The following is a 25,196-nucleotide window of genomic DNA, read 5'->3' as shown; positions in this document are numbered from 1 at the left end:
CCCAAGTACAGGGATAACAGGCGTGCGCTACAACGCCAGGCAGTGCGGCTGCCTCTAAACTGTTCAATTCTCACTGTGCATAAAGCAGCACCAATAACGTTATTCTTCTTAACAGGGGCCTGATGGAATCGAACTTTTACGTGAAAGATCGAGAATAAGGTTGCTATTTGGCATATTTCACAAACGGAAATCCATCCAACGAATATGATTGTCGATAACGATTCTGTACACCCTCATCAGGTGATTTAAAAATTAAAACGGAGTAACCTCCTCCATCGGGGGCTCCGAGCCACGATTTTCGCCGAGATGATTTGACACCTGTGACAGCACCTCTCGGTCCTGCTAGGGACACTCGGAAAGGCTCGGTCAAGATAGCAGCGCCCCGAAAAGGTCCCCGAGAAGCTGCGCCACAACCAGCCGGGGCGCGAGGGCCGGGCTCGGTCTCCTCCGCCCTCGTCCCCTTGTCCTTTTCTGGAGGCGCGGGGCCGGGGCCGGGCCGCTCCCGGAGCAGCTGCAGGGCGGCGGGCGCTCGCCGGGCCGGCCGCCCCTCCCTCCGGGCCGGGCCGCGGCGTCCTCCTCCCCTTCTCCTCCTCCTCCTCGGCGTCCCCAGCCAGGAGGCGGGAGTGACCCGCAGCAGCTGACCCAGCCGGGCACTGCCTCTCGCACAGCCCTCGGGACACACCATGGGCCCAGAGGCGGGCCTGCGGCACCGCAGCGACGACGCGGGCGGCGGCCCCGGAGACGCTCGGCTCCCGCCCTGAGCGCCGCGACCACCGCCCAGCACCCCGGAGAAGCCGCCGCCACCAGCTGCGGGAGAGCCTCGGGGACCCCCAACCACCATCGCGACCGACTCCAGCTACGTCAGCAACCATGGCGGGCGAGCGGCGGCGGGCGGAGCCGGTGGGGGAGGGCTGGGCTCCGTACGTCACGCCCAGGGCCCCCATCCGGGAGGGGCGAGGCCGGCCGGCCACTCCCCACGGCGGCGGCGGCGGCGGCGACGCGCCTGCGCACGGCACGCCCGCGTCGCGCCAGGGCCGGCGGGAAGTGAGGTTCTCCGAGGAGCCGCCGGAAGTGTACGGCGACTTCGAGCCCCGGGTGTCCAAGGAAAGGTCCCCGGTGGGAAAACGGACCCCGCCGGAAGAGTTCCGGCCGGAATCCGCCGAGGAGGAAGTGCGGGAAAGCGCTTACTACCTTCGGTCTCGGCGGCGGGGGCAGCCGCGACGCCGGGGAGCCGAGGAGATGCAGACGCGGAGGGCTGCCCGCCTGCAGCAGCAGCAGCGCGCGCAGCAGCCTTCGCCGGACTCGTCTCCGGTCACGGCCAGGAGGAGGCTGCGGGACTCTCAGTCCTCCGAAGGTGAGGAGCGCGGAGGTAGAGCCGCCGCCGCGGGGCGCGCACTCGGGGAGGGGGCCCCGGCCCCGCGGGCGCCCGAGCGCGGTCCACCTGGACACGACCCCGGGAGGGAAGGACACTGGGGGTCGGGCGGCGCTGCCCACCCCCGGCAGGGTGGAGGGCGCGGCTCCTGCACGCTTTCCCGAAGGCGCGGCGAGCTGGCCGGCCCGGGGCTCGGGATCGCGCCGGCCTCGGTTTCGTTTCCGTGCCCTCTGCAGCGGATTCTACCGAAGCCGCCTCTATTTCCTTTTCTAACTCTCGGAGACCACAAGTCCCCAGTGGAGGATCGTGGTTCCAGTGTAACCTTCTAGTCTTGTGCCAGCCCCATCCTGGCGGGGAGACGGAGGGGAGGTTTTGTGAATAGGATAAGCGTAGTGGATTGACTTGAGACTTGACTCCAAATCCTTAGGCCGGAGGGGGTAACTCGTTATCCTGAACTGGAGCTCCCTTATGTCTGACCAGCGCCAGCCGATCACTTTCTCAAGTGGTCTCTGCTAAAAAGTGACCCACCTTGGAGGGCCTCACTGTAACTCTAAAGCCTGACAAAGTAGCCCGACAAAATGGGACTGTTGATTAGTTGGGTCGTTTTCGTTTCAATGAATCAAAATGCAGACAGTGTGACTGTACTGTGTATGGTTGTAGGTAAGTCACAGGCGAGTCATTTTCCTTAAAGGTATCCGCTCCCATCCTGTGCCCTCTCCCTCAGCTCCAACAGTGAGTCAGTCACAGGTGAAGTTTCATTTTAGCCCCATGTAAGACACCTTCCCTGTGAGGTGAAAATCAGGAGATTTGAGTCACAATAGGATGACATAATTAATGGTAGACCATTGGTGCATATGAGAAGTGAATTTTCTTTTTTTTTTTTTTTTTTTTTTAATTTTATTTTATTGGTGCACTGTATTCATACATCATAGTGGGATACAAACTTTTGTAGACATACATGCACACATCGCCCAGTCAGCCCCCACCCAATCCCCACCCCATTCTCTCCCCATCCCTCCCTCCCATGCTTGGCTTAGTGGTTGACATCTAGTATTATAGCAATTTATCCAAAATTTAAAATGATAATCTCACATAACAGTTTCATTTGTCTGATACCAAGCTTTTGATGACTTAAAGATAACATTTCAATATTTCTTTTTGCTTTCTTTCTTACCAGAGAATATTTTTTTCTTTTTTTTAGGTGAAACTATCATATATTTATTTTTCAGAAAAAAATCTATCCTGATATGGAATATGGACTCTAGATACCCAAAACAATCTCGAAGCAAAAACAAAGCTAGAAGATGTATATTTTCTGATTTCAAACCATATAAAGCTACAATAATTGAAACAGTGTAGTACTGTTCTAAAGGCAGATATATAGACCATTGGAGTTAAATACAAGCCTAGAGCTAACTTCTTCCCTATATTGTCAAGTTATTTTCGACAAGGTTTCCACGAAGATTTGGTGGTGGAAATAATAATCTTTTAACTAAATATTGTTGAAAAATAATAATTACATGGAAAAGAATAAAATTGGACCCTTACCTAATCCCACATACAAGTATTAACTCAAACTAGATAAAAGACCTAAATATAAATCTTAAGACTATAAACTTTTAGGAGAAAATCTGGGTCATAAAACCTCACAACATTGAAATTGGCAGTGATTTCTTGGATATGATTTCAATGGCACAGGCAACAGAAGAATATACAAACTCCCTAAAAAATAAAAAACATGTTGTATATCCAAAGACAATGTAAACAGAGTTAAAAGTTACTAATAGAATTGGATAAAATATTTCCAATTGCTATATCTGAGGGTATATTAATATTCCGACTAGAAATCCTAAAAATTAACAACAATAAAGGCAAACAATACCCTTTAGAGATAGGTAAAAGACTAACATAAATAATGAATCTCCACAGATAACCAATCTTAGTTGTCTGTTGGATGGAAACTCTTGTTTCTCTGGTTCTGGTGAGTGTTACCTATTTCTTCTTTGTAGTTAATCTCTTTGAGTATTTTCTCTAGCGCTGGTTTTGAAGACATAAATTCCTTCAGTTTCTGTTTGTCATGGAAGCTTCTTATTTCTCCATCTAATTTGATAGAAAGTTTTGCTGGATAGGAAATTTTTGGCTGGAAGTTGTTTTCTTTCATAGTTTGGAATATGTTACTCCAAGCCCTTCTGGCTCTCATGACTTGGTTTGGGAAGTCTGGAGTGATTCTAATTGGTTTGCCTCTGAATGTCACTTGGCCCTTTGCTTTTGTTGCCTTTAAGATTCTCTGCTTGGCTTCCACATTGGTCATTTTGACAATTATATGGCGTGGGGATCCTCTTCTCGGATCCTGTCTAAAGGGAGTTCTATAAGTTTCCTGGATCTGTGTATCAACCTCTTGCTCTATATTTGGAAAATTTTCTGCTATTACTTCCTTGAAGAGATTGTTGATCCCTTTGGTATCACTTTCTTTTCCCTCCTCTATTCCAATTATTCTTAAGTTAGCTCTCTTAAGATGGGCCCATATTTCTTCAATGTCAGATTCCTGCTGTTGGATATTTTTTTCTAGATTAGAAACTATGCGTTCATTTTTGGAATGATCATCTTCTAAGAGCGAGATTCTGTTCTCCATGTGGTCTAATCGGTTGTTTGTGCTTTGAATTGAGGCCTTTACTTCATTAATTGCATCCTTTATCTCTTTTTGGCTCTCTCTGAGTTCTTTTCGAAGCACCTCTATTATTTCTACAGTTATTTTCCTGATTTGATCTTCTAGAAATCTCTGATTTTCTGTTTTATCAGGTTCTGATATTGTGGGGTTGTGCACATTCATTACTTCAGTGTTATTCCTCTTTCCCATGATTTCGGAGGTTTGTGCCTTCTCTGGGTTCTTCCCTTGGGTCACTATGGCTTCACTTAAGGTGCTCTGGATCTCGAGTCTGTATTATCTCAGACCCTACTACTCCTTTACTGGGTTGTATCACAGAGTCTCCGACCCAGGGAGTCGATAGAGGCTGCTTTAAACTATGGGGGGTGCCAGGTTGCACGCTCTCCTATGGTGTGATATCTCTGCCACCACCACTCCCTCACTGGGTCAAGTCCCAGGAGGCACAATACTGGGATTTCTCCTCTGTGGCCCGCAATTTGACTCACTGTTCTTGAGTACGTAGATGTAGCTGTACTGGACTCGGTGAATTCACTGCTGCTGCCGCCGCTGGTGGCAATATGGCGCCTCTGCCACGCCCTCGGCCATGAGGCTGGCGTATTTTTTCTTCTCTGGTTTTGATTTCCACTCTGAATCCCTGCAGCGTGTGCTGAGCTCAGCCACTGGGAGCTTTAAATGCTGTCTGCGCCGAAAGATCCCGCCTGGCTGTTCCGCATCGGCTCACCTCGGCTTGCTGTAGCCGTCCGCTGAGTTCGCCGCTGCCGCCGGCAGTATGGCGCTGCTGCCGCGTCCTCGGGCGCGTGTGTCCCCTCTGTGGCCCTGAGCTCTGTTCTCAGTCCGCTTTCTCTCTGGAGCCTGGTGGTTTTTTTGTTTTTCTGGTGATGGTGTTTTCTGGCTATGAAAGGCGCTCTTTTTGTGGTAATGGAGATTGGTTGTTAGCGGGACTCTTAAGCCCCGCTTTTCTCGGTCGCCATCTTCCCGGAAGTCTCCGAGAAGTGAATTTTCAATTCATAGTACAATAGTAGGCTCCAAAGTGCTGGCACGATTGAAGACTTGTTGATTTGGGAAACTTTATGTTAAAGATATGTATGTTACTTTTGAGTGTAACAAGACAGTTTAGCATAGAAAGAAAGATAATTTCTTCTTTAAGATGACAAGCTTAGCCTGGCATGGAGGCACAGACCTGTAATCCCAGTACTTTGGAGGCTGAGCGGGTCCCAGGCAAGACCTTATTTCAAAACAAAAAAATAAATAAATAAAACTGGTAGAAGGCCCCTGGGTTCAGTCCCCAGTACCACACACGCAGATGCACAAAATGACAAGCTTCTTAAAGACAAGGATCTAGTCATAGTCATATATACTTGGTGATGACCTAAGTACTTGTGTTAATTCTGGTTCTTTCAGTACCTGGGAGGTTGCTGCAGATGGGAGGTAATATAAACATTGACTCTCCGATCTGGTACAGCGTGGCTACACACACAGGTGTTTGTTTTATGCTGGGGATTGAGTCCAGGGGCATTCTACCTCTGAGCTACAGCCCCAGCCCTTTTTAGTTTTTGTTTTGAAACAGCTAGGTTGCAGCTAGTTTGCTGCAAGTCTCACCAAATTGCTGAGCCTAGACTCAAGTCTACCATTCTCCTGTCTTAGCCTCTCAAGTACTGGGATTATAGTCGTGCACCCCCCCCCCTTTTTAAACTAATAAACTTACCTCTACATTAGTTAATATTTAAGGACTTGAACATTCTCTGTCTCCCACATTTTTTACAGAGAAGCCATTTTAATTTCCTAAATGTGTTTTTGTTGTAAAAAGCAACAGTGAGCCAGGCATGATGGCACATGCTTGTAATCCCAGTACTTGGGAGGATGAGACAGGAGGATCACAGGTTTATAGCCAGCCTCAGCTACTTAGTGAGACCCTGTTTCTAAATAAAGAATGAAAAATAGGGCTGGGGTATAGCTGGGAGGTAGAATGCCCCTGGGTTAAATCTGTAGTGCCGCAAACTTTTATATTTAATGAATTGACTATACTCTGTTTTAAGAGGAGTTCTGACGAGTTTAATTTCTAAGTTTTGGTAAATGTAATTACCCATTTCTAAAGAAATGGACTTCTACAGTATAGTGTTAAATATGCGTAATCAGAGCCCTGCTCTCCCAGCCCATGTAACCAAGATGTTAACTCTTATCACGTCTGTTCTTTAGAGGACGAACCATCTTCGCAAACAGTTATGAGCCAGACAGTCTCAAAGAAAACTGTCAGAACGCAAGACAGTCCAGGTAAAGTAGTTGATTTTATGTTTTTTCTAAGTGCTACCGTTTTATTTATTTAATATTTGTTTTATTTTTTGTGGTACTGGGGGTGGAACCCAGAGGCTTTCTATTTTCGGGCTACACTCCCAGACCTATATTCTATTTTATTTGGAAACAGGGTGTCACTAAATTCCTGAGAGCCTCACTAATTAGCTGAGGTTGGCTTCCAATCTGTGCGATCCTCCTGTCTCAGACTCCCAAGTACTGGGATTACAAATGTGCGCCCCTGTGCCTAGCTAAGTGCTAGCTTTTTTTTTTTTTTTTTTGGTGGTGGTGGTGGTACGGGGTTCCTAGAAACCCATCTACCTCCAGGCTACACTCCCAGACCTATTTTATATTTTTATTTGGAAACAGGGTCTCTTAAGCCAGTGGAGGCTGGCTTCTAACCTGAGCAATCCTCCTGTCTCAGCCTCCCAAGCGCGGGGATTACAAGCGGGTGCCATCATGCCCGGCCTTTTTTTTTTTTTTTTTTTTTTGGTTCTGGGGATGGAACCCCAGGGGCATTCAACCTCCGAGTTACACCCCCTGCCCTAGTTTATATTCTTTTTTTTTTTTTTTTTTTTGGTGGTACTGGGGTTCCTGGAATCCCTTCTACCTCCAGGCTACACTCCCAGACCTATTTTTACATTTTTATTTGGAAACAGGGTCTCAAGCCAGTGGAGGCTGGCTTCGAACCTGCACGATCCTCCTGTCTCCGCCTCCCAAGCGCTGGGATTACAAGCGTGCGCCATCGTGCCCGGCTATTCTTTAATTTGAAACTGGGTCTCACTAAGTTGTAGAGGGCCTCACCAAGTAGCAAACCGCGATCCTCTGGTCTCAGCCTCCCGAATGCTAGGATTACAAGCGTGCGCCACCACGCCTGGCTGATATCTTAATTTTTATAACCTTGGATTATATCTCCCCCACTTATTTTTGATACTGGGAATCAAACCCAGGACCTCTAGCGCGCTAGGTAAGAGCTCTTAACACTTAGCTACATCCCCAGCGTTTTAAAAATTATTTTTATTTTGAGACAGGATCTTGGTAAGTTTCCAAGACTGTCCTTGAGCTTGCAGTCCTGCCTCGCTTGCTTAGTAGATGGCATTACAGGCATATGCCACCGTGCCCTGCACTTTATAGACAAGACTGAAGCTCAGAGCATCTAAGATTCTTCTCTAAGAGCACAATAAGTGACTGGGCCAGAATTCATAATGCCTTTTTGTTGTTGTTGTTGTTGTTGTTGTTGTTGTTGTTGTTGTTGTTTTTGTACTGGGGATTGAATGCAGGGGTATTCTTCTCCAAATTATGCCTCCAGTTCTATTTTATTTTTATTTTGAAGCTGGGTCTTACTAAGTTGCTGAGGTCGGCCTCAAACCTGCGATCCTCCTGTCTCAGCCTCCCAAGTATTGGGATTTTAGGTGTGTGCTACCACACCTGGCTGAACACTTGTTTTTATTGTTGTTGTTACGTTGTTTGGTTCCCCCCCTCCCCCAGAAATGTTTGAAACAAGTCAGGCATGGTGCACGCACCTATAATCCCAGTACTTTAGACGATCATGGAAATGAGGCCAGCATTTGGTAATTTAGTGAGACCCTGTTTCAAAATTAAAAAGGGCTGAGACCCTGGTGTGGTGCTGCACGCTTGTAATCCCAGCATTTGGGAGGCTGAGACAGGAGGATCCGGTTTGCAGACAGCCTTAGCTACTCAGTGAGACCCTGTTTCAAAATAAAGAATAAAAAATAGGCCGGGCATGGTGGCGCACACTTGTAATCCCAGCATTCAGGAGGCTGAGACCGGAGGATCGTAGTTTGCGGACAGCCTCAGCTACTTAGCGAAGCCCTTTGCAACTCAGTGAGACCCTGTCTCAAAATAAAGAATAAAAAATAGAGTATAGGGCTGGGATGTAGCTCAGTGGCAAAGCACTAGCCTGGCAAGTACACCGCCCTGGGTTCAATCCCCGGTCCAAAAAGACAAAAAAAAAAAAAAAAATAGGGCAGGGGGTGTAGCTTGGAGGTCGAATGCACCTGGGTTCCATCCCCAGACCTGCAAACAAAAGAAAACAAAAGGGCTGGGAGTGTAAATCCCCAGTATCAAAATAAATAAGTTGATTAGACTTGGCATTTCTTGAACATGCACAAGTTATGTAATTAACTTTTGAAAGTTTAACCCTAAAATTAAAATATACCATAAATATATGGTAAGGGTAAGAAGGGTAAGATACAAATGGAATTGATAATTGAGTTAGTTTTATAATACAGATTTTGGTTTTTTTTTTTTTTTTTTTTTGGTGGTACTGGGGTTCCTGGAAGCCCTTCTACCTCCGGGCTACACTCCCAGACCTATTTTATATTTTTGAAACAGGGTCTCTTACGCCAGCGCGGCTGGCTTCGAACCTGCGCGATCCTCCTGTCTCTGCCTCCCAAGCGCGGGGATTACAAGCGTGCGCCACCACGCCCGGCCAGATTTTGGTTCTTAATTGAGTAATTTAGAAGATTTCTATTTAGTATTCCTTTGTCCAGTATGATCTACTGAGATCATAAATTTTATATGCAGGAAACAACTCTAATTTACAATTACTAGTAGTTCACAAAAGATTGTCTCTTAGAGAAAACTTGTCTTTCGTTCTCTAGCATAATGAAAAGTTCCATAAAGTTTTATTGACTAAATAAAGGGATGATTGCATTATGAACCTAGTATGTTTCACATCTTAATGGTTTTTTTTTCCCCCTATATCAGTGGCAAATGAAGATCCTATTAGTGGCCTACGTAGACCCCCTCTAAGAAGCCCCAGATCTGGTAAGAGATGGTTTCATCCATATTTCATAAGTACAATTTTATTTTTAAATAGAGTAGTACATGTATTCATATGGTTTAAATATTCCCTGGCATGGTGGCACACACCTATAATCACAGTACTTGGGAGGCTAAGACAGGAGAATCACAAGTTCAAAGCCATCCTCAGCAATTTAGTGAGACCCTGTTTCAAAATAAGCAATAATAGGGCTGGAGGTGTAGCTCAGAGGTAGAATGCCCTGGGATTCAATTCCTAGCAACACACACACACACACACACACACACACACACACACACTACTATAGATACAAATAAAAATGCCCGTTTCTTAAGTATCTTTTTTTGGAAAATTAAGGAAATTCGCATATAAATCTTTTTCTCCCTTTTTCAGTAAAAATTTTGGCTTAATACTCTTGTATCTTAATTTTTATAACCTTGCATTATATCCCTCCCACTTTTTTTGATACCGGGAATCAAACCCAGGACCTCTAGAGCGCTAGGTAAGAGCTCTTAATGCTGAGCTACGGCCCCACGTTTTAAAAATTATTTTTGTTTTGAGACAGGACCTTGCTAAGTTGCCAAGGCAACTGGAGCTTGCAGCCCTGCCTTGGCTTGCTTAGTGGGTGCGTCCAGGCATGTTTGCTATTTGCTTTTAGTCTCAGCTCACATACGTTCAGACATCTTTCTATAGCAATATAAAGGCTTCCTCGTTCATTTTAAGAGTTGTTTCTTCCGTGTTGCCATGGTTCTTTTGTGTTAGCATGATGCTTTTAAATTTAGGTCAGGGACTTTTTACTCTTCCCAGTTAACTACTAATAAAAAATTCAGGTCTGAGGTTTTGTGGCATGTGGCTATGAAATTTCCATACCTCAACTGCATTTCATTTTGACTAAAACCTTCAAACATACTGGCTTTAAGTTGATTTCATGACTAATAAAGAAAACTAATAAAGTCATGCCACACAGTCTTCTACTTCATTTCTGTGTCTATAGGCCTTTATGGATGCTTTATCATGAAAGTAAAAAGGAATCTTATTTAGCTTTACATTATGTATATGTTGCTTCTCAGTCATTTCTGTTACAAAAGAATTGTGCTGGGTGTGATGGCACATGCCTATAATCCTGGTACTTGGGAGGCTGACACAGAGGATCTAGATTCAAGGCCTGCTCACAGTAATTTAATGAACCCTGTTTCAAAATAAAAAAAGATCTAGGGGTGTCACACAGTGGTAAAAACCATCTACCTCACGCTTAATCCCCAGTACCACAGACACACAAAAAAGAAAGAATCATGATTTTTTTTGGGGGGGGGTGGTGGTACTGGGGTTCCTGGAAGCCCTTCTACCTTAGGGCTACACTCCCAGACCTATTTTATGTTTTTTTTATTTGGAAACAGGGTCTCTTACGCCAGCGCGGCTGGCTTCGAACCTGCGCGATCCTCCTGCCTCCACCTCCCAAGCGCGGGGATTACAAGCGTGCGCCACCACGCCCGGCTAATTTTTTTTTATAAAAGTAGGTTATCAGCCAGGAGTGGTGGCTCACGCTTGTAATCCCCGCATTCGGGAGACTGAGACACAAGGATGGTGGTTCACGGACAGCCTCAGCTATTACTTAGGCTCTTAGCAACTCAGTGAGACCCTGTTTAAAAAAATAAAGAATAAAAAATAGGGCTGGGGTGTAGCTCGGAGGTAAAATGCCTCAGGTTCCGTCCCCAGCACTACAAAAAAAAGAAAAAAGTAGGTTACCAGCCAGGCGTGGTGGCACGTGCTTGTAATCCCAGTACTTGGAGGCTGAGTCAGGAGGATTGCAGGTTTGTGGCCAGCCTCAGCTACATAGTGAAGCCTTCTCCAACTTAGTGAGACCCTGTTTCAAAAATTAAGAATAAAACAGAGCTGAAGGTATTGCTCAGAGTTAGAATGCTCCTGGGTTCAGTCCCCAGTACTGGGGGAAGAGCTGGTTATCCTTTTAAGTGTTAGAATGATAAAGATCTGTCAAGGTTTCAAAGCTGTGGTAAAGAACCACGTGATGTGTTTCCTTTTGGGCTCTAATTATTTTCTTGCTCTCTCTCTTGCAGACTCAGCATACAGAACAAATGGAAATACTAAAATGAGCGAATTAGGTTCGTTTATCTCTATTCCTTACAGAGTTCTCAGTGAGGGTTCTCACTGTCAGTAGAATACCAGAGTCACATGTTTTGTTGTTGGCTAGAGCATACTGCTTTGCTACCTCAGCCTGTGGGCACTCTCCCTCTGGCAGCGACCTACCGTAATTGCTTTGATTTTTATTGTTTGCTGTTATATTGTACACTATTACTCACATTCATATAAGAACTTGTAATAACAAATCAGTATAGTTTTCATTAGCTTTTGTAAAGTTTATACTGCTGAGAGAAAGGAAATATTAACTTATCAATGAAGGTTTTTTCCCTTGATTTAGAAGGTTGATTGGGAGGCCCAGGGCAGTGGTGGAGGCCCAGGGCAGCCTGTAATCCTAGCAACTGGTGAGAGAGACGGGAAGATTGCAAATTTGAGCCCAGCCTGGAAAATTAGCAAGACCTTGTCTCAAAATAAGCTTAAAAAGGCTCGGGGTCTAACTCATTGGAAGGGTACCGCAGGATTCCATCCCCAGTGCCAGAAAGAGAGAGAAAGAGGGGATAGGAGAAGTTTTTTTATTACAAGTTCAGTGGCCTTTGCCATGTTGAACTTGCTTGAATTTTTTTCATTGTTTGTCTTGTTTTTGGACATGAAATACCAGGATTTATGGCTTTAAGTGAACCAGCCGGGCGTGGTGGCGCACGCTTGTAATCCCTGCGCTTGGGAGGCTGAGACAGGAGGGTCGCGCAGGTTCGAAGCCAGCCTCAGCTACCTAGTGAGGCTCCCAGCGACTCAGTGAGACCCTGTTTCCAAGTAGAGTATACAATAGGTCTGGGAGTACAGCCGGAGGTGGAAGCCTCGGTCCCACACCCAGGACCACAAAAAAAAAAAAAAAGAACCAAAGCATGGTTTGCATGTGCTTGGTTAAGACCAAAAGAGGAAGCTGTCATTTTTCTTTATAAATATGTTGTTGCAACTTCCTCTGTATTAAATTCATTTTTTACTTCTGCTCTCAGACTGGTTTCTTAAACACTCCTCAAGGTACACATTGTCTGAGTACTGAAAGTGGTCCTTGAAGTGTGCAGCTTATCACAGGCTCTTACCCACCGGAGCATCTCTGAATACTCTATTTTAAAACTTTTAAAAAGTTGCCAGGCGTGGTGGCGCACGCTTGTAATCCCCGCGCTTGGGAGGCAGAGATAGGAGGATCACACAGGTTCGAAGCCAGCCATGCTGGCTTAAGAGACCCTGTTTCCAAGTTTAAAAAAAAGTATAAAAATAGGTCTGGGAGTGTAGCCCGGAGGTAGAAGGGTTTCCAGGAAGCCCAGTACCACAAAAAAAAAAAAAAAAAAAAAAAAAAAATCTTTAAAAAATAAGCCAGCAGCTTGGAGGTGCATACCTGTAATCCCAGTACTTGAGAGGCTAAGACAGGAGGACTATAGTTTCAAAGCTAGCTTCAGCAATTTAGTGACGTTCTCAGCAGTTGAACCCAGGGGTATTCTGCCTCTGAGCTAAACCTATTTTATTTTTTGTTTTGAAATAGGGTCTCACTAAGTAGTAGAGGACCTCACTAAATTGCTGAGGCTGGCCTTGAACCTATAATCCTCTTGTCTCAGCCTCCCAAAGCCAGGCTTGTTTTTGATACTGGGGATTGAACCCATTGGCATTCATTCTACTTCTGAGCTACACCCCCAGCCCTCTTTATATTTTTCATAAAGTTTCTGAGGGTCTCCCTAAGTTGCTGAGGCTGGCCTCAAACCTGTAATTCTCATGTTTCAGCCTCCCAAAAACTAGGATATAGGCGCATGCTACCACACCCAGCCCTGCTCTGTGGCTTTGTTTTTTTGAGTGTTTTTTTTTTTTTTTCTTCAGTACTGGAGATTAAACCTGGGGCATTCTACTTCCGAGTTATACTTCCAGCTGTAGTTTTTATTCTTTATTTTGAAACAAGGTCTCAGTAAGTTGTGGAGGGCTTCATTAAGTAGCTGAGGCTGGCCAAGCCTGTGATACTCCTGTCTCAGCCTCCCAAGTACTAGAATTAAAAAGTGTGTGCCAACCACATCCGTCCTCAAACAGTCTTAAAGGTATACTAAGGATCAGCAGCTGCCGCCTCTAAGTAAAATCTGACTTTTGATCAGTTTTTATACAGCCTACAAAAACTAAGAAACTTTTTATTTTATTTTTTATTTTTTGCAGTAGTGGAGATGGAACCCAGGGGCATTCTACCTCCAAGCTACATTCTCAGCCCTATTTTTATTCTTTATTTTTTGAAACAGGGTCACTGAGTTGCAAAGGGCCTTGCTAAGTAGTAGCTGAGGTTGTCCACGAACTGAGATCCTCCTGTCTCAGCCTCCTAAATGGAATTATAAGCGTGTGCCAGCATGTCCAGCTAAGAACCATTTTTTATGTTTTTGAAAAGAAAATATGTGATAGAGACCTTTCATGCTTCACAAAACCTAAACTATTTCTTTTTTTTTTTTTTTTTTGGTGGCACTGGGGGTGGAACCCAGAGGCTTTCTACCTCCGGGCTATACTCCCAGACCTATTTTAGAAACAGGGTCTCACTAAGTTGCTGAGAGCCTCACTAAGTAGCTGAGGCTGGCTTCGAACCCGTGCGATCCTCCTGTCTCAGCCTCCCAAGCGCGGGGATTACAAGCATGCGCCACCACGCCCGGCAACCTAAACTATTTCTATGTGGTCCTTTATGGGAAATAGTTTGCTGATTTCTGCTTCATAATGATTACAGAAACAAAAACAGCAAACAGCCAAATTGTCATTTGTTGTGAGTAGACTGGGTGGCTCACACTTCCTGGACACGTCTTCATTGCAGCACTTCCTACTGGAGGGAGGGGAGAGTTCTCTCCCGTCATCCTTTGAGAAAGAACTGCAGCCCCGTTTGTGATATGTTCACGTCTGTCCCCAGATGAAGCACAGAGTGAGGAAAGTTTCTATTTGCTTGAATGCCCTTCACTCCACATGCCAAGCACATCTGAGAAATCTCTAGAAATGAAGAAGTCTATGTTAGAAATGTAGGCGCTTTAGCCCCTAGGCTCTCAAAATATTTGGAGACTTTTTTTATTTTATTTTTTATTTTTTTTTAATTTTTTGGTGGTGGTACTGGGGTTCCTGGAAAGGCTTTTACCTCCGGGCTACTAGACACCTATTTTGTATAATGTTATTTGGAAACAGGGTCTCCTAAGCCAGTACGGCCAGCTTCGAACCTGCGCGATCCTCCTGTCTCCGCCTCCCAAGCGTGGGGATTACAAGCGTGCGCCACCACGCCCGGCACGACTTTTTTTTTTTTTTTTTTTAAACAGGTTCTCACTGAGTTGCTGAGGCTGGCTTCAAACTTTTTTTTTTTGTTTGTTTGTTTGTGTGTGTGTGTGTGGATGGAACCTAGGGTCATTCTGTCTAGCTCCAAGCTATACCCTAAGCCTGATTTTTTTATTCTTTATTTTGAAAAAGGGTCTCACTGAGTTGCAAAGGACCTCACTAAGTAGCTGAGGCTCTCTGTGAACCACGATCCTCCTGACTCAGCCTCCCAAATGCTGGGATTACAAGTGTGTGCCACCACACCCAGCTTGGCTTCTAACTTCTGATCCTTCTCTCTTAGCCTTCAAGTACTGGTATTACAGGCATGTGCCACCATGCCTGGTTAAGTGATCTGTTCTTAAAAAATACCTAGGACTTTGGAAAGTAGTATGTTTTCTTGTGTTGTTTTTGTTTGTTTTTTTGTTTTGTTTGAGTACTGGGGATTGAACCCAGGGATATTCTTTGGGATATATCTTCCCCCGCCCCCCGCAGTACTTACTGGGGATGGAACCCAGGGGTATTCTACCTCTGAGCTACATTCCCAGCCCTTTTAATTATTTTTGTTTTGAAATAGGATCTCACTAAGTTGCTGAGGCTGGCCTTCAACCTGTGATCCTCCTGTCTCAGCCTCCCAGTACTGGGGTTTGGTGTGTCTACCACATCTAGTTTAACTTTATTTTTATTTTTATTAAGGATATTTTTGCTCCAAATAGAATTTACTTTCCCAAAGCTCTTCTGCATGAACATAGGAAAGAATAATACCTTTTAAAAAATGTATCTTTTTCTTTTATTTTTGGTACTGGAGATTGAACCTAGGGACATTCTACTTTCAAGCTACACAAACAACCCTATTTTTAAAATTTGTTTGTTTATTTTTTGTGGTACTAGGGATTCAACTCAGGAGCATTCTGCCTCTGAGCTACATCCCCAAACCTGTTTTATCTTTTGTTTTGAAATGGGGTCTCACTAAGTTGTGGAGGACCTCACTAAGTTGCTGAGGCTGGCTTTAAACCTGTGATCCTTCTGTCTCGGCCTCCCAAGTCCTGGGATTACAGGCATGCGCCACCATGCCCAGCTCCTGTTTTCTTTGCAGTTTTGAAAGCCAAGGTCTTGCTAAGTTACTGAAGTCTCCCTGAGTTGCTGAACCTGATTACGAACCTGTGATCCTCCCATCTCGGCCTCTAAAACACTGGGATTTTAGGCATGTGCCACCAAACTCAATAAGATGTATCTTTTTTTTGGACAGTGCTGGGGATGGAACCCTAGGCTTTCTACCTCCAAACTACACCCCCAGCACTATTACTTTTATTATTTTATTTTGAAATCGTCTCACCAAGTTGCAAAGGGCCTCGTTAAGTAGCTGAGGCTGTCTGTGAACTACAATCCTCCTGTCTCAGCCTACCGAATGCTGGGATGACAAGCGTGCGCCCCTACACCCGGCCAGCGTGTTATCTTCTTAATGCTTTTACCTTCTACATGCAGCCGCCAAGTTTAAAATCATGGAAGCTGAAAAAGAGGGAAATGAAATTGAAGCATAGGAAGTCATACTGCTACTGATACACCCTCAGTTACTTTGTTACAGATAGATATTGCCGTGTACATTCTTTGCAGTTTAGGTTAAAAAGATGAAACCAGGTTGGATGTTTAAAACTAGGAAGTCTACCTATCGAGAGCCAACTTCAGACTGTTTTCCTTAAGTTGCTAAGCAGTGTTACTTATCATAGTATGAGAAATATTAGTGGAAGTCCTAGATTTTATTGGGAGATGGGGCTCTAGCCCAGTGGTAGAGCGTTCCTCCTGCATGTGTAGCGCCCTGGCTCCATCCTCAGCATGACACGCACAGGTTTTATTCCTTGATCATAAAATCCATTCATCAAACCTTTGTTTTAACTACCTCTGTATGTCAGTGACTGACATAAATGCTAAGGCCGTGGAAAGCCATGAAATCTTTTTTCTACTTCTTGGAGGTACCAGATATAATTGTCAACAAGGTTGATGCCATGGTAGGAGAGTTAACTGGAACTGAGAGAGCCTGTGTTCTAATCCTCTTCATCACATCAGTCCTGTACCCTTAGACACACCATTCATCGTGACCCTTTCTTGTGAAGGTATTCCCTTACGATGCCAGAGGAATCAGATAATGGGCAAAAAGAGTTTTTAAAAAAGTACCACCAGTACTTGGGAGGCTGAGACAGAAGGATTGCAGGTTCAGGACCAGCCTCACCAACTTTTGAGGCCCTCCACAACTTAGTGAGACCCTGTTTCAAAATAAAGAGAAAAATGGGGCTGTTGGTATAGCTCGGAGGTAGAATGTCTTTGAGTTCCATCCCAGTACCACAAAAAAAAAAAAAGCAGCACCATGCAGATACGTTAAAGACTTAGTACAAGGAAGAAAGGAAGATAACAATGGTCATTAAACTCTTAAGAAAACATCTTTTTTGCTGGGCGTGGTGGCGCACGTTTGTAATCCCAGCATTTGGGAGGCTGAGACTGGAGGATCTCGGTTCGTGGCCAGCCTCAGCAACTTAGTGAGGCCCTTCGCAACTCAGTGAGACCCTGTTTCAAAATAAAGAACAAAAAATTGGGCAGGGGGTGTAGCTTGGAGGTCAAATGCCTCTGGGTTCCATCCCCAGAGCCCCCCCCCCAAAAAAAAAAGAAGAAAACATCTTTTAAACCAGGCATGGTACACACTTGTAATCCCAGTATTTGGGGGGGGGGGGCTGAGAAAAGAGGATTGCAGGTTTGAGGCAAGCATTAGTAACTTACCAAGACCCTGGGCGATTTGGCAAGACCCTTTACAAAATAAAAAGTGCTGGGGTGTATTTCAGAGATAGAGTTCCCCAGGGTTCAGTCTCCATTACCAGAAGCAGAAGAAAAAAGCATCTTTTGTCTGCATGCTTTGTGAATAGTTATGGAAATTAATAAAATTGCTATGTAAAACATAAAGTACTATGATAGGCAATTAGAGAATAAAACTTCAATCTGGGCACAGTGGTGCGTGCCTGTAATCCATGAGGCTAAGGCAAGAGGATCCCAAGTGTGAGGCCAACCTGGACAACTGAGTGAAACTCTGTATGAAAATTAAAAAGTTAAAAAGGAAAAGCCAGGCACGGTGGCACACACCTGTAACCCCAGTACTTGGGAGGCTTAAACAGGAAGATTGCAGATTCAGGGACAGCCTTAGCAAATAATTAGGCTCTTATCAACCCAGTGAGACCCTGTTCCAAAAAATGAAAATAAGCCGGGCGTGGTGGTGCACACTTGTAATCCCAGCATTCGGGAGGCTGAGTCCGGAGGATCACAGTTTACGGACAGCCTCAGCTACTTAGGCCCTCCACAACTTAGAGAGACTGTTTCAAGAGAAGGGGGGAGGAGGAGAAGGAAGGAAGGAAGGAGGCGGGCAAGAGAAAGAAAGAGCAATAGGGCTGGGGTTGTATCTTGGTTGTAGAATGCCTCTGGGTTCTAACCCAAGTACCAAAAAAAAAAAAAAAAAGTAAAAAAGAACAAATTGAAAAAGCTTCAAAAGGGAAATAGATTCTTCAGTAAGGAGAAGAAATATTAATTTTAAAAGAGATAAGAGCTGGGCATGATGGCACATGCTTGTAATCCTAATACTTGAAATACTTGGGCCGGGCGTGGTGGCACACGCTTGTAATCCCAGCGTTTGGGAGGCGGAAACAGGAGGATCGCGCTGGGTCGGAGCCAGCCTCGCTGGCTTAAGAGACCCTGTTTCCAAATTTAAAAAAAGTATAAAATAGGTCTGGGAGTGTAGCCTGGAGGTAGAAGGGCTTCGAAAGAAAGAAAGAAAGAAAGAAAGAAAGAAAGAAAGAAAGAAAGACTTGGGAGGCTGATACAGGAAGATCACAGTTCACAGACAGCCTCAGCTACTTAGGCCCTCCCCAACTTAGAACCTGTTTCAAAATAAAGAATCAAAAGATAGGGCTGGGGGTGTAGCTCAGAGGTGGAGTGCCCCTGGGCTCCCCAGTACCACGAAAACAAAAAGAGATTTAAGGAAATAGCACTGAGGCCAGTTTGACTTTCCAGTTCTCTTTTTCAGGAAAGAGAAAATGAAAGCCCAACCTCGTGAAGGAAGCTAGGTCAAAGTAGCACCTACTATTCCAGACTCACTTTTAAGTTTGGCAGTTTTCTCAGGGTTAGTTTTTGGGGTCCCCCCCAACAAAAATGTTGGGAAATATGTTTCAGAAACTGGTTTGCACTTGCCACTATCAGGTGTGTTTTCAGCACAGTGCAAACTTTGACTAGTATTATAGTAATCTGATCAAGTTCTTCCTCTAATGCATTGGCAGCAGCTTGCCACAGTTCCATTTTCCTTGCCAGCCTAACAGGAGCGGCAGAGGTCTGCTCCCCAGAGCAGCTGGTTTGGGAATCACCGGGATTGCAGTGCAGACATGTTATGTCAGGTCCCAGGTACAGCCCAGGGGGTTGGGCCAAGAAGAAGCCCTTAAGGACACGAGAGCCCGGGTGTGGTGGTGCATGCCTTTAATTTGGGATGCTGAGGCAGGAGGATCACAGGTTTGAAGGCAGCCTCAGTAACTTAACAAGACCATGTTTCCAAATAAAATAGGGCTGAGGGTATAGCTCAGAGGTAGAAGGGCTTCCAGGAACCCCAGTACCACCAAATAAATAAAAAATATTTCTTAAAAAAAAAGAATAAAAAAATACAGCAGGGGGTGTAGCTCGGAGGTCGAATGTCCCTGGGTTCCATCCCCAGACCCACAATAAAATAAAATAAAAATAAAATGGCAGAGACTAAAACCCATAGAAATAGGAGCTAAAAAGAAACATTGCTCTCTCTGCTCTATTGACATCTGAATTGTGCCATTTCTCCATTGTGGTCATTCAGTTTTGGGGGCTGGTCAATATTGAGCGATGCCTGCAATTAGGTATATCTCCTTTTATTTGAAAATACTGTGCTTAGCCGGGCATGGTGGTACTCGTTTGTAATCCAAATACTTGGGAGGCTGAGACAGGAGGATCGCACAGGTCCGAAGCCAGCCTCAGCTACTGAGTGAGGCTCTTGGCAACTTAGTGAGACCTTGTTTCCAAATAAAATATAAAATAGGTCTGGGAGTGTAGCCCAAAGGTAGAAATTCCCCAGGTTCCAACCCAGTTCCACACAAAAAAGGAAAATACTGTGCCTAAAATTTGATGTTTTCTTTTGTCTTTCTTGCAATTCCCTGTTTCTCTGAGACACGGATGTTCTTGGCCCTGCTAGAGGGAGAGAGAGGGCGCCTTGACCTCTCTGACTTCCTTGCTGGGTGCACCAGTGCTTTCAAGGCAGTGTAGGGCATCTGGAAAATCCAACAGTGAGAATATGTAAATGTATGGGGACTAAAGTATTCGTCTCTGTAAGATAGAATGTTTTCTATACACATAAATTTTAGAGTTTAAGTAGACTACTACTAAAGGAAAGATAAATATTTTTTATTCCAGTTTGTATCAGACTTACTTCAGAAATGACTAGAAGGAAATGATAGATTCCTAGTGGTTCAACAGAAAAAGAATGGTTTATTGAGTGTTTTGTGTTCAGTTTCTTAAATTAGATGTTGTTCTTTCTTCCTACACCACGGCTTTTGATGGTTATGTATGTGTGTTTTCCTCTCCTAGAAGCTGCCCCTACCCAGCAGAAGGTCAATTTCTCTGAAGAAGGTATTTTCATGTATTCATTATTCATTCATTCGTTCAGTGGCACTGGGGATCAAACCTAGGGGCATTCTATCTCCAAGCTACACTCCCAGCCCTATTTTATTTTTATTTCGAAACAGGGTCTCACTAGGTTGATGAGGGTCTCATTGCTTGCTGAGTCTGTCCTCAAACTTGCAATCTTCCTTTCTCAGCCTCCCAAGTACTGGGATTACAGGCACGTGCCACCACACCGGCAGTATTTTTACTTTTAAATATCATGCAATATATTCCACGATTTTTTCATTATGTTAGAGGCAATTTTAATAGATATTTAACCAGTGAGAGCAGAAAATTAAATCTTTTTCTCCTGAAAGAAAGAAAGAAATACTGTCTGAACTGTCAAACTAGGATAAAGTTGTATAAAATGAGTGATAAAAACCCTTATGGTACAATTTTGTGGTGGTGGTTTTTATTACTGCTTCACTGGGATCAACCCAGGGCTTTGCATGTGCTTGGCAGATGTTCTACTACTGAGCTTTGCCTCCAGCCCCTTATGTACATATTAAGCATCTATCTTTTAGTCTCTTTCACTTTATTTTACTTTAGTGTGTGTGTGTGTGTGTGTGTGTGTGTGTGTGTGTGTGTGTGTGTGTGTGTTGCTGGGGATGAAATCCAGGGGCCGCCTACCTCCAGGCTACACTCTCAGACCTATTTTATATTTTATTTGGAAACAGGATCTCACTAAGTTGCTGAGAGCGTCACTAAGTAGCTGAGGCTGGCCTCAAACCTGCACAATCCTGTCTCAGCCTCCCAAGCCCTAGGATTGTAAGCGTGCGCCACCATGCCCAGCTCTTTCAGTTAATTTTAAGCAAAGATATTTTTTTCATTTCTGGCATACGCTCACCTTTGATTAAGGGCATTAAAATAATCACTTTTTAGCTAGGCATGGTGGAGCATGCCTATAATCCTACTACTTGGGAGGTTGAGACAAGAGGATCACAGATTCAAGGGCAGCTTCAGCAAATAGTGAGATTCTCATCAACCTTGTAAGATCCTGTTTCAAAAGTAAAATAGGACTGGGGGTATAGCTAAGAGGTAGAACACCCCCGCCCCCGCCACCTGGGGGCTCAATCTCCAGTACCACAGACACACATACACAGTAATAATTCTCATAGCTAATCTGTTTTCGAAAAGTACATTTATAAAATTTAGTTCATTTCTGAGCCTACGGAATCTGAAATTGGTCATCTCATACTGAAAGATTTGTGTGAGGGGTATGTGTACATTACTCCCTAAACACACACTTTACACAAAGATGAATACAGTTCTTGTATCTGAATTAACTTTCACGGTAACCGTGTATAGTTCCCCCCCGTAAGTAAAATGCTTCCACTATTTAACTCTCTTCGTTCATTTTGATTCTACAGGAAAGCCTCAGAGTATAGTCTTTTAGATATTTCCCTGAATATTTGTTTAGGAATTAATTCTGTGCCTCAGAGAACACTAAATGCCCTTAGTTTTAGCTCACATGGAACTTTGTAATTCAGTAAGCAAATAAATAACAATTTATATCTGATCATTAAAACGCATCATTCTAGAGCCGGGCGTGGTGGCGCACGCTTGTAATCCCAGCATTCGGGAGGCTGAAACAGGAGGATCGCGATTCGCAGACAGCCTCAGCTGCTTAGTGAGGCCCTCTGCAACTCAGTGAGACCCTGTTTCAAAATAAAGAATTAAAAAATAGGGCTGGGGTGTAGTTCGCAGAGAAAAGGCCCCAGGGTTCCATCCCCAGTACCACACACACACAAAAGCATCATTCTAATGTTGAGTTGTTTGCTGAATCATGGCCTTCGGGCATTAAAGACTGCCCCGTCTGGTGTACTTCTCTCAGGGGAGACTGAAGATGACGATGAAGACGCGTCTTACAGTGATGTCACCACTGCTAAGGTCAGATCCGGGGACTCTGTTGAATCTGGAGGTAACGTTGCTTTACGTACATATGATTCTTATAGGAACTATATTTTTAGTTAAAATACAAAGGTATTATGTAAAATTTGCTTTTTATTATTTGTGTGTGTGTGTGTGTGTGTGTGTGTGTGTGTGTGTGTGTGTGTGGTATTACTGAGGGTTGAACCCAGGAGCATTCTACCTCTTAGCTACACCCTCAAACCCTTTTTTTTCCCCATATCTTGTTTTGTGGTACTGGGGATTGAACCCAGGGACATTCTGCCTCCAAGATATACCCCCTGCCCTATTTCCTTTTTTATTTTGAAACAGTCTCATTAAGTTGCTGAGAGCCTCACTAAGCTGCTCACACCTGCAATCCTCCTATCTTGGCCTCCCAAGCACTGGGATTGCAAGTATGTACTACCATGCCCAGCTTCTTATTTATTTATTTATTTGTTTGTTTATTTATTTACTTATTGCAGTACTGGGGGTGGAACCCAGGGGCATTCTACCTCTGAGCTACATCCCAGCCCTATTTTTTATTCTTTATTTTGAAACAGGGTCTCACTAAGTCGCAAAGGGCCTCACTAAGTAGCTGGGGCTGGCTGCGAACCTGGATCCTCCTGTCTCAGCCGCCCAAATGCAGGGATTACAAGCATGCGCCACTACGCCTGCCTCTTTTTTCTTTTCAAACAAGGTCTCTATAAGTTACTGGTGCTGGCCTCAAACCTGTGATCCTCCCATCTCAGCCTCCTAACCACTGAGATTAAATGTATATGCCATTATACCCAGATGTAATCTTACTTTTTTTTTTTTTGTAGTACTAGGTATGGAACCCAGGGGCATTCTCCATCCAAGCTATACTCCTAGCCCGATTTTTTCTTTATTTTGAAACAGGGTCTCACTAAGTTGCAGGCCTCACTAAGTAGCTGAGGCTGTCTGCGAACCACGATCCTCCTGTCTCAGCCTCCCAAGCATGCACCATCACGCCCGGCTAATCTAGAAACAGGGTCTCTTAGCCAGCGAGGCTAGCTTAGAACCTGCGCGATCCTCCTGTCTCCGCATCCCAAGCGTGTGGATTACAAGTGTGTGCCACCACGCCCGGCCTACTTTTTTAAAACAAATTTTAAAATGTTAAGAAGTCAGGCATATTGGGGCAGACTTGTAATTCCAGTACTTGGAGGGCTGAGACAGAAGTATCACAGGTTCGAGGACAGCCTTAGCTATTTAGCGAGACCCTTTTCCAAATAAAACATAAAATAGGGCTGGGGGTATAGCCCAGAGGTAGGAAAGTTCCTGGGTTCGACCCCTAGTACCACAAAAATAAACGTTAAGAAGCAGCTGGATATTGTAGTACACACCTATAGTCCCAGTATTTGGGAGGCCAAGACTGGAGGATCTCAGGCTTGTGGCCAGCCTCAGCAACATATAAAGCCGAGCATGGTGACTCACACCTGTAATCCCAGTACTTGTAGGCTGAGACAGGAGGATCACAAGTTCACAGATGGCCTCAGCAACTTAGTAAGGCTCTCTGTAATTTAGTGAAACCCTGTTTCAAAATTTTAAAAATCATTAAATAAAATGGGACTTTGAGGATGTAGTTCAGAGGTAGAATGCCTCTTGGTTCAATCCCCAGTACCATAAAAAATAAAAATGGAGCTGGGGATGTTACTCAGAGCTATCAGAATGCCCCTGAGTTAAATCCCAGTAAAAGTATATAATGCATTGCCCACTTGAAAATATTTTAAGACAAAATGGGTCACAGTGATGTTAAGAAGATCCATTATTGTAAATTCCAAGGTATTCTCCACCTCAAAGGTTTCGTGATCCCTTTTATTCCTTTTTCTTCTTTTATTACCTCTTTATGCCACGTTCCATATCATACGATTCTTTTTCTTTAAATGATGATTAGATTGAAAAGACATGAGCTGGATTTATATTTGTTTTTGTTTTGGGGATTGAGCCCAAGGACATTCTACCTCCAAGCTACACCCCCAGCCTCATTCTATTTTTTTAAATTTTGAAACAGAATCTCCCTGAGTTGCAAAGGGCCTCACAAAGTAACAGGCTGACCACAAACCTGTGATCCTCCTGTCTCAGCCTCCCAAGTACTGGGATTACAAGCCTGTGCCACCACTCCTGGCTCATTAACTGTTTCTTAATGTAAAATATACACCCGCTGGGCGTGGTGGGGTACGCTTGTAATCCCAGCATTCAGGAGGCTGAAACAGGAGGATTGCGGTTCGCGGACAGCCTCAGCTACTTGGTAAGGCCCTTGCAACTTGGTCAGACCCTGTTTCAAAATAAAGAATAAAAAATAGGGCTGGGAGTATGGCTCAGAGTTAAAATGCCCCTGGGTCCCATCCCCAGTAGTTCAAAAACAAACAAATAAACAAATAAATAAAATATACTCCCATATGTGGAATTCTCTGTGGTTTATCTGTATTTGCTCTTTTGGTTAAATATTCATAGTTCTCTTGTAAAATGTGCACTTAGAAAGTTAACTGATTTTTAATGTACGGGTTTTTCTTTTCTTTCTGCTGTTTTAGACTTCACCCCCAGGCCCTCTGGTCAGCCTCCAGAACTGCTTTGGAGGTTTTCACGAGGTGAGTGGGCCATGCACGCTGGTCTCCCTGCCAGCCTGGCCTGATGCACTTCTGATACGTGGAGACCTTCTTTTGCCGTTGAATTTAAACTAGAAAGAGATGTAGCGAATGCTAAAACAACAACAACAAAGCCTACCCAGTAGCTGTCTCTGGGTTTTACTTTATGAGTTACCTTCTCTGTACTCAAACCTGAATTTGAATTTTAAGAAAACTACTGCTGTCTAGAATTTGTGGAACATCCTTCCTTACAGTATGATTGTGTTACTTGCTTTTAGTTTAATTGACTGATAGAGTAGGGATTGAACCCAAGGCCATTCTACCTCTGAACCATACCCCAGCCCTTTTTATGGGTGTGTGTGTGTGTGTGTGTGTGTGTGTGTGTGTGTGTGTGTGTAACTGGGGATTGAACTCGGGGCTTCTACCTCCGAGCTACACCCCCAGCTCTATATTCATTTTTGAAACAGGGTCGCACTAGACTGA

At 44.4% G+C, this 25,196-nt stretch overlaps 1 protein-coding gene across 1 annotated transcript in view; it reads left to right on the top strand.

Annotated features, from left to right (window-relative positions):
• Nucleotides 1-870: 870 nt before the first annotated feature.
• TOR1AIP1 (torsin 1A interacting protein 1) overlaps nt 871-25,196 on the top strand; it is a gene marked incomplete at both ends in the record, with an annotated part of 42,788 nt that continues 18,462 nt past the window's right edge. The window contains 7 exons of the mRNA XM_080698767.1: nt 871-1,354; nt 6,234-6,308; nt 9,057-9,116; nt 11,187-11,231; nt 20,146-20,187; nt 22,055-22,156; nt 24,660-24,716. Coding sequence (XP_080554893.1) covers nt 871-1,354; nt 6,234-6,308; nt 9,057-9,116; nt 11,187-11,231; nt 20,146-20,187; nt 22,055-22,156; nt 24,660-24,716 — 865 coding nt within the window. The remainder of the gene's footprint in view (nt 1,355-6,233; nt 6,309-9,056; nt 9,117-11,186; nt 11,232-20,145; nt 20,188-22,054; nt 22,157-24,659; nt 24,717-25,196) is intronic.

Source organism: Muscardinus avellanarius (genome assembly GCF_963383645.1).
Source record: "Muscardinus avellanarius genome assembly, chromosome: 7".
Taxonomy (NCBI): domain Eukaryota; kingdom Metazoa; phylum Chordata; class Mammalia; order Rodentia; family Gliridae; genus Muscardinus; species Muscardinus avellanarius.
Note: the sequence above shows the minus strand (reverse complement) of the source record. Positions and strands in the feature narration are given on the sequence as shown.